The sequence below is a fragment of the Lissotriton vulgaris genome, unplaced genomic scaffold (genome assembly GCF_964263255.1).
Source record: "Lissotriton vulgaris unplaced genomic scaffold, aLisVul1.2 SCAFFOLD_976, whole genome shotgun sequence".
In the NCBI taxonomy this organism is placed as follows: Eukaryota; Metazoa; Chordata; class Amphibia; order Caudata; family Salamandridae; genus Lissotriton; species Lissotriton vulgaris.
Window position 1 is genome coordinate 767,020 of NW_028250619.1, and position 9,526 is coordinate 776,545.

The 9,526-nt window shown below is 47.7% G+C and overlaps 1 protein-coding gene across 1 annotated transcript in view; it reads left to right on the forward strand.

Moving 5' to 3' along the window:
- Positions 1 to 8,048, forward strand: part of LOC147663182 (glycosyltransferase 1 domain-containing protein 1-like) — a gene marked incomplete at its 3' end in the record, with an annotated part of 305,663 nt that extends 297,615 nt beyond the window's left edge. Inside the window, exons 9-11 of the mRNA XM_086950611.1 lie at positions 3,798 to 3,841; positions 4,582 to 4,702; positions 7,950 to 8,048. Coding sequence (XP_086806737.1) covers positions 3,798 to 3,841; positions 4,582 to 4,702; positions 7,950 to 8,048 — 264 coding nt within the window. The remainder of the gene's footprint in view (positions 1 to 3,797; positions 3,842 to 4,581; positions 4,703 to 7,949) is intronic.
- Positions 8,049 to 9,526: the final 1,478 nt, after the last annotated feature.

The following is a 9,526-nucleotide window of genomic DNA, read 5'->3' on the forward strand; positions in this document are numbered from 1 at the left end:
GTGGTCAAGTACCCTGTTGCCACCAGGTGTAAAATATTTGCCACAAATTGCCTATAAATGCCAGTGTTCTTATTTTATTTTGGGGGCTACCTTCTCCATTTGTTTATATTGCTTAGGGCTCATGCCCCAAACGGTTCTTAGCAACCGCTCTGACGTTGCAGCGTGGACTGTCCGGGAACGCAGAAGCTTGGTTGAAAGCACCTGCAGGAGCGTGAACAGCGCATGAAGTGTTTCATTATCATCAACTTAATCTATCCAATGCTGGACAGAGCTTGGTGGACTGTCCACACTGTCTTTAAGGCTCATTGCAGTGCCAGGACTTTAGCGATCTACCTCTCAACAGTGACTGCTGTCCTGACTGGGTGAGGTATCCTATCTACTCGACCTGTCTGAGCCTTGAAAAAGGCCACATGTGGGTGAAACACCTTTCGGCCGGCTGCCCTGTTCTTGAACCTGGTCAACTCAAAAAATTGATGAGGAAAAAAAAAGACCAGTATTGTAGGCTGGACACTTGTCCTTTTAGAATTAAATCATACACGCAGAGTGAGAAATGAATATTCATAAAAATAAAAAAAATTTCTGTGAAGGAAGTCTTGCAATAAATGTAAAAGAAACCCATCGAAGAGAACCCCAATTTAAAAACTTTTTTTTTTTAGCCAACCCACAACTGAAGCAAGAGACGGTTGGGGTACTATACAAGCAACAGTGCCATGCGCCTTCAGTAACATACCTTGTGGGGTCTCTCCTTATCATTTTAGGTCCTTCACCGGGTTGAGCAGGTTGTTGGATAAAGTACCCTGCCGGTGTCAGAATAGTATGTCATGTTGCACCACAGGGACACCAGAGCATTTTAAGGACTCAGCTGTGACCTACGACCCCCGTGTTACATCTGAGCTTTCAGGGGCACCCATCATCTCTTATTGGGCAAGGGTCCAATTCACTCTATTTGTTATCACGCCAAAAAACCATCCAGTGAACATACATGTGTTCTTTGGTTCGGTGCCATTATAGTGAGTCGGTTCCATACTCCCATCGCATTGAACTGTTTTCAGATTGGTAAAGTAAGATTACATTTTACTCGTTTTGCCATCAAGTTTCATGTCTCAATGATTCCGACCTCCACCCAAAATCAATTGAAAACACCTGCTCAGGTTGCTACAGCCTCTGTAGTGAAAGGACTCGTTAACTAACCGCTGAGCTGTAATATGCTACTTATTGCACCCCCGCCGTGGGATAATTTTCATTTCCGTAATTGCTGGGCCATTCTGATGTCAAAAAGGTTTTGTAATAAGGGAATAAATGTAGTGATTTTTGTAAAAGCGCTGCAGACATCCAGGTGTTGTAGAAGAGACATCAGACCCCGAAGCATTGGTCACGTGACTCTACATCTGGGATGACTTCACCCACACATAGAACCATCTCACCCCAGGTTTACCACTGCACGCAGAGAGCGAGAGGCTGCCCAGGGTACTTTTTGTATTTTTGTGGGGAACTAGTGTTCAGCGTTCCCACTCATCCCTTCTCTTATCGCAGAATAGCTCTCTTGTCGCGTGTAGCCCGTGTGCCAGCCAGATATGTGTATCTCCGCATGGATGTATAACTGACTTGGTCCTCCAACGCTCTCCTGGTCTCTCTAGCACATGTCAGTGTTTCTACCTGTAACTTCCTGTCTTTTTATTCCATTTATTAGATGACACTAATGTCAGGATATCGTCCTCCATGGGATCTGCTCCAGGAAATTCTGCTTGTGTTTTTTACTTAATAGACAATTTTATTGTATTTTATTTTTTTGACCCTGACCACCTCCTGCGCACCATGCTTCACTCTGAATGGCTGCTTGAGCACTCTGGCGGAATCCATCTTCTGGCATGCGTGTGGTCGGTGACCTCTTCATTCATGCATCTGTATCAAATTCCAGTTGTGTGAGCGGAAATTGACTTGTGAGAATTGAAGGAGTTGGCCTTCCTAGTCAGTGAGTAACGACTGGAAAGATTGCAATGTAAGTGCAAATTTAGTGATGTTGGTAGCGTCTCCAGTGCTGCGCGCGCTGTAGCACTGTAGCTCACTTCACATTGCACTTGCTGATTGATCACTTATTGTCACTAGTGCCTGCTTTTCATTGATTAGAGCTTGGCTATCTTTCAGTTGAAGCAATCTAAAAAGGATCACTCATTTCTAACGGATGACTTTGTAGTTGTATCAGTCCATGATTGGTTCACTTCATGTCATTGTTGATGATTGACGCGTGTGTTGATTCCATGATTGGTTCGCTTCATGTAACTGTTGATGATTGACGCGTGTGTTGATTCCATGATTGGTTCACTTCATGTAACTGTTGATGATTGATGCGTGTGCTGATTCCATAATTGGTTCACTTCATGTAACTGTTGATGATTGATGTGTGTGCTGATTCCATAATTTGTTCACTTCATGTAACTGTTGATGATTGACGCGTGTGCTGATTCCATGATTGGTTCACTTCATGTAACTGTTGATGATTGACGCCTGTCCTGATTCCATGATTGGTTCACTAAATGTAACTGTTGATGATTGACGCGTGTCCTAACTCCATGATTTGTTCACTTCATGTAACTGTTGATGATTGACACCTGTCCTGATTCTATGATTGGTTCACTTCATGTAACTGTTGATGATTGACGCGTGTGCTGATTCCATGATTGGTTCACTTCATGTATCTGTTGATGATTGACGCGTGTGCTGATTCCATGATTGGTTCACTTCATGTAACTGTTGATGATTGACGCGTGTCCTAACTCCATGATTTGTTCACTTCATGTAACTGTTGATGATTGTCGCGTGTCCTAACGCCATGATTTGTTCACTTCATGTAACTGTTGATCATTGACCCGTGTCCTGATTCCATGATTGGTTCACTTCAGGTAACTGTTGATGATTGACGCGTGTGCTGATTCCATGATTGGTTCACTTCATGCAACTGTTGATGATTGATGCGTGTGCTGATTCCATGATTGGTTCACTTCATGTAACTGTTGATGATTGACACGTGTGCTGATGCCATGATTGGTTCACTTCATGTAACTGTTGATGATTGACGCGTGTCCTAACTCCATGATTTGTTCACTTCATGTAACTGTTGATGATTGGCGCGTGTCCTAACTCTATGATTGGTTCACTTCATGTAACTGTTGATCATTGACGCGTGTCCTGATTCCATGATTGGTTCACTTCATGTAATTGTTGATGATTGACGCGTGTCCTGATTCCATGATTGTTTCACTTCATGTAACTGTTGATTGACGCGTGTCCTGATTCCATGATTGGTTCACTTCATGTAACTGTTGATGATTGACACGTGTCCTAACTCCATGATTGGTTCACTTCATGTAACTGTTGATCATTGATGCGTGTCCTGATTCCATGATTGGTTCACTTCATGTAACTGTTGATCATTGACGCGTGTCCTGATTCCATGTTTGGTTCGCTTCATGTAACTGTTGATGATTGACGCGTGTGCTGATTCCATGATTGGTTCACTTCATGTAACTGTTGATGATTGATGCGTGTCCTAACTCCATGATTGGTTCACTTCATGTAACTGTTGATCATTGACGCGTGTCCTGATTCCATGATTGGTTCACTTCATGTAACTGTTGATGATTGACGCCTGTCCTGATTTAGCAACTAACATTTGATTGCTAACCTTATAGAGTTCGTAAATTGATCGTTGATTACCGTTCAAATGCAGCAATGTGTGATCACTCTGAGGTTCCGCTGCACCCTCCTGTCCTCATGTTTTGTCCTTTGTCTCTTTCTAGATTGATGCACTGTTCACAAGTGAAGTTGAAGCAAAGCTTAGCCGGTAGGTGGCCGCTGCCAGAACCTTGTAGGACTTGCTGTCTTTCTTCTCTCTCTGCTCCCTTCAATTTGCGTTCTTGAGCCGTGTGTAATTGGGGCCAGGTGCCTTGGCGAGCACGGCGTGTTTAAAAGGAATAGGTTCTTTATGCCGAAGTAGAGACGAGCAGGTACACCGACCAGCCCTATCCAGAGATGGGGTCAAGAGGGACGCGGCGGCGGATTATTGGATTTCGCCCGGAGGGTAATTGGATTGCAGAACACACGGCAGGAGATCTGTGGGAGGGCGCTGGTGTGAAGGCAGTAAAAATAGGCAGTCTGGTATTGAATCATAACTGTGCAGACTTGTAAGGCGGCGGCAGCGGGGAGGGCGGGAGACATCCCTGACTCCCTCCGTGGCTATATTTCTTTCTCACTGTACATTTCAATTGGCTCTGTCAATTTTCCATTTAAGGCTCTTTGCTGGGGTTATGGGCTGCATTCATGCTGCTTTGCTGTTTGCTTGCTGGGATCTGCCTTCTCTTTGTGCTTCCTTCCGCCTGCACGCTGTGTCTCCCCGCTGATCATTATTGGTCCATGTTGGATGCTAAGAGATGTCTCTGTGGTGCCGCAGATCAGTTCACATCGGGTAATAGATAGCAAGTGAGGTTTCACCGGTCCCTCTTGAGAGGCTGGTCCGTAAGCAATGTTAAGCGGGTAGGATCCACATAGGATGTGAATTACTGTACGCAGCCTCTTTGTCTCCAGGGCAACTGGGGTGCAACTGGTGCGCGAGATGCCTCAACGAGACCTTCAGGCGGTCATGAAGTGCTGCTTCGCTGTGGTCAACAGCTCCATCTCAGAGGGAATGTCTGCGTCAATTCTGGAGGTAAATTGGCAGTTTTAAGGCGCAGTGCGGGTGAAGGAATCTAGGGGTGCCCTGTTCTCCCGTCTAGTTGTGACACGTTCTTCTGTGGTCAACTGGACAGAGTAAAGATGATCTCAACCGTTTCATTGGAGGAGCTCATAGAAGGGGGTAAATGTAAATCCGTATTTGTAAAGCGCAAACTACTCACCCTTACGGGTCTCAAGGCACTGAGGGCCATCGTGGAAATTAAGTGAGCTATTGCCCAGAGTCACATGGTGCTGAGCTGAGCGGACGCCAGAGCCGGGGATCGAACCGTGAACCCTGTGCTCCGTAGTCAGTTGCCCTGGCCGTTGCACCACACCTCTCCACTCGTAATGTCATCTGCACCTGAAGGATACTGAGGGTCCGATTCAGAACTGCATTTTGTACTGCGTTAAGTGCCTACTACAAAAGGCTATTCCCAAACCTACAGTTGCATCTCCACCACTCCTATCTTTTCTATGGGGAGATCCTCATATCTGGAACTTTGGTGCTCAGTAGCCCATGTAGGTGGGACCAGGGGAGTGATGGAAAAATGACCAATATATACCACGAAATGGATAGGGTTTAGGGAGGAGTGAGATGGAGCTCGGGGCGAGACAGCAGATCAAAACTACACCCTCAAAAGACTAAGCCCACTGCTATTCACAAACTACACTTTTAAAGTTAGTACAGCCAAAAAGTCCACTGAACAGTTGAAAATGTACTTCACCTCAGCCTTGGAGTAAGTCTAGCACCACACCTGCCCACCTACAGGTACTGCATCAACCTCCCAATGGAAAAGAATTGACACAGGGGCAAAAAATAGAACCCCATAAAAAACAATGTCAAAATGAATTAATTTATTGTAACTTTTTAAATATATATACACATTTATTTTAATGTTTAAAAAATATGTAAATAAATCAGATATAATGTTATTGTGAAATCCTTTAATAACGATTTCAATTTTAAAATAATTACATTAATATAAATTAATGCTGTACATAACTTTTAGTAATTTAAGGCATAACAAATATAATCATTTTACTTTGTGTTTTTTTTAATAAATCTTGAAAAATCATTTAATATATTTAATTGAATTAAATATTTAATTCACAATAATATTAATAGTGATTTTTTTTACATTTAAAATATATAAAACTTATTAGCATTACTATTTACCAAAACATAGCGATTGGGTGAGTTGCTACTCTTACAGTATGTTTTCTCCATCGAGGGTATGAGACGAGATCTGTGGAGGTTGGCACCGTAGTGCTTCTGTCTGTAGCACTAGGAACCCCTCCCTGCCCCGGTAAGGGATAGATTTGTTTGCTGCATGTCTGCCGTGGAAGCTAATCGTGTGTCAGACGTCAACCACCGGTGAGCCGAGTGTTGCAACATGCAGACTTCATTCAAACTGCAGAGTGTACAGGTGTGAGGAGCATCAATCTCGTCAGGTCCAGTGGTGCAGGCGTGCAGGCTGCAACTCACTTCTGCAGGCAGGGTGGAACTGGGGAAATGTTTATTATGAGCTCCTGTAAACAAGTGACCGAGCGTAGCAAGTGACCCTGACTCACAGCAAGCGAGCCTGACCCCTTGCGAGTGAGCCTGATCCGCTGTGAGTTAGCCAGATCTCCTGTAAGCGAGCCTGGTCCCCTGCAAGTGAGCGTGGTCCACTGCAAGTGACCCTGACCCTTGTAAGCAAGCCTTTTATGCTGCAAGTGAGCGTGGTCCCCTGCAAGTGAGCCTGACCTTCTGCTAGTGAACCTGACCTTCTGCAAGTGAGCAAGTGAGCATTGTCCCCTGCAAGTGAGCCTGGTATGCTGCAAGTGAGTGTGGCCCCCAGCAAGCGACCCTCGACCGCTGCAAGTGAGCCTGACCGCCTGGTATGCGCCAAGCGAGCCTGACCCCATGCAAGTGAGCCTGGTAGCCTGCAAGCAAGTGCGGTCCCCTGTAAGTGAGCGTGGTCCCCTGCAAGTGAGCCTGGTATGCTGCAAGTGAGCATGGTCCCCTGCAAGCGAGCCTGGTATGCTGCAAGTGAGCATGGTCCCCAGCAAGCGACCCTTAACCGCTGCAAGGGAGCCTACCACCTGCAGTGAGACTTACCCCAGCAAGCGAGCCTGGTATCCTGCAAGCGAGTGTGGTCCCCTGCAAGTAAGCGTGGTCCAATGCAAGCTTGCCTGACCCCCTGCAAGCTTGCCTAACCCTCTGCAAGCTGGCCTGACGCCCTGCAAGAGATCCTGGCCTACTGCAAGTGAGCCTGACCTGCTGCAAGCAAGCCTAGCCCCCTGTAAGCCAGCCCAGCCCCTTGCATGCGAGCCCAGTCCCTAGCATCGGCCCCCTGCAAGCGAGCCCGGCCCGTGCAAGCGAGCCTGGCCCCCTGCAAGCGAGCCTGGCCCCCTGCAAGCGGACCTGGCCCCCTGCAAGAGAGCCCGACACCCTGCAAGAGAGCCCGACACCCTGCAAGAGAGCTCAACCCCCTGAAAGAGAGAGCCCGAACCTATGCAAAAGAGTCCGACCCTATGCAAGAGAGCCTGATCCCATGCAAAAGAGCCAAATCCCCTGCAAACGATTCTGACTCCCTGCAAGCGAGCCCGGACCCCTGCAAGAGAGCCTGACCAACTGCAAGTGAGCCTGATCCCATGCAAACGAGCCTGACCCCCTGCAAACCATTCTGACTCACTGCAAGGGAGCCCGGCCCCTGACATTTAAACCTTCTGTGGGCTGCATATGTGGGTCTGAAATTAAGTGTTGTTGACTGGGGAGGGATAACAGCCATTACATTGCATGCGTTACAATGCAGGCGATTACAACGCGGTTGTTACAACGACCTTGTTGTTACATCGCATCACATCACATTACATTACAACGCAAGTCATTTCATCGACTTGCTGTAGGAGGCACGCTAACATAAGGAATAGTATGATTTACTTTTCCAACACCTCCCCTGCTGTTGCACACACTGGAGCTGGAATAGTAATTTATTCTGTTCCTAAGTCCAGAGCGCCCTCTACAGCAAGTCGATGTAACGACTTGCGTTGTAATGTACTACGATGTAACAACGCAGTCGTTGTAACAACTGCGTTGTAATCGCATGCGTTGTAAACGCATGCGATGTAAAATGTCCTATTCCCGGGCGGCCTCTGCAGGGCTCCTCTGTGTAGAGAAGTGACATGTGTGGACACGTATGTGACACGCTGCATACACACACCTCTGATCTCTGTGTCTGCTCCACCCCCTTGTGTAGGCCATGGATCTAGGGGTGCCCGTGCTGGCAAGGAACATCCCCGGAAACGCTGCAGTCGTATCCCACGAGGACACAGGGCTGCTCTTCTCAGACCCCCAGGTAAGCGAAAAGCCACCTTGATCATTTGACGTGTTAGAAGAGTTATTGTAGTAATGAAGTAGCATTATATGTTGTTTTTATCATTTGAAACGTCACTGATGTGATGAAACACGATACTCAATGCAATAGTACTTACCTTTCACCCTTAGGCTGATGAAAGGCGGAGTCAGTCGCGGCCTAGTCCAGCCTGTGACTTTCAGCGGGTGCCTGAGCCCTGCGAGGTATCCACAAAGAATGGCTGTGGAGTTTTCTGAGCGTCTGCCCTTGGGGGAGTGGGGTGCTGCTTTAAGGGGGGGTGGGGAGGTAGCTGCGGGCTGGAAGTCGTAGACGAGGTCTGGGTAGAGAAGGAGGACACACACGCCAGACTATTCCCAGAGGGCAGAGGACTGTAGTTTTGTTCATCACGAAGCTGAAGCAGAAAAGATAAACCGACCCTATTGAAGCACTATCATCAGTCCTAAATACTGGTGGATGACGCACTCATACAGCGCCTGGCGCTGAAACCAGCGTTAGGAGGCGCTTGGTCGGATGCGACTGCGGTGTGATCAAGATGGGCTAAGAAGAAGCGGGGGTTGGTCCCGTAACACGGGGTTTAATGTCAGGTGTGTGGGGGTAAGGGGGGGGAGTGGGGTCCCTTTATATGGGGTTTAATGTCAAGAGCCGTGTCTGGGGCATCATGGGCGCGAGGCGGGGTCCGGCTGAGCCCAGAGGCCCCGGGGCATTGAACCCTTACGTCGCCCAGTGGTGACGGTCACAGGATCTCCCCAAACAGGTCCTCGTGCTGGGGTTTCACCTGAACTCATGTGACACAGATGTTGGGTGGCTTCTTTTTAAAATGTATTTATTGATTTTAGGAAGCGCACGATTAGCCGAAGGTATCTTGGCGCTAGCTCGACGGCACCTGAAACCCAAAATCTCGGAAAAGATCGCTTGTTGTCAGAAAAGAAGCAGAAAGGCCTTGACCGAAGTTCATAGGGAACTAAATACCAGGTGCTTAAGGCTTTGCTGAAGACCTGCAGGGCAGGCCGTTCATCCTTCTCAGGTGGAGCGGCTGGGCTTTCCAAGATCCCGATGCTCCGATCACAAAACCTCTCCCTCTCCATGAGGCCCTGATACATCCCTGGCTGCGGAGCCCCTCCGTGTTCATGGTTTCAGGGGTGCATAACGTGTAACTCTTGTGTAAGTACCTAACACAGATGTTCCGTCTCCTTTGACCCCATGCCGTATCACCTTCCCTTGCGTCTTTAGTGTAGTTTGATGGGCAGCCGTGCGTGGACTGCGCAATGAGTTCATTTGAGTGATGAGTTTGCCCTCTCCTCCCATGTCCGGAAGGGTCTGGTTTAACATGTGTTTCCGGTTCTCGTGGAAACTAACCCTAGGCGTAGTGCTACACGAACTACGCGAACTGCGTAGTGCACTGTGCAAAATGCTGTTCCCACTGAGTGCACAGTGCCGATGCTTGTCCGCACTGCGTAATC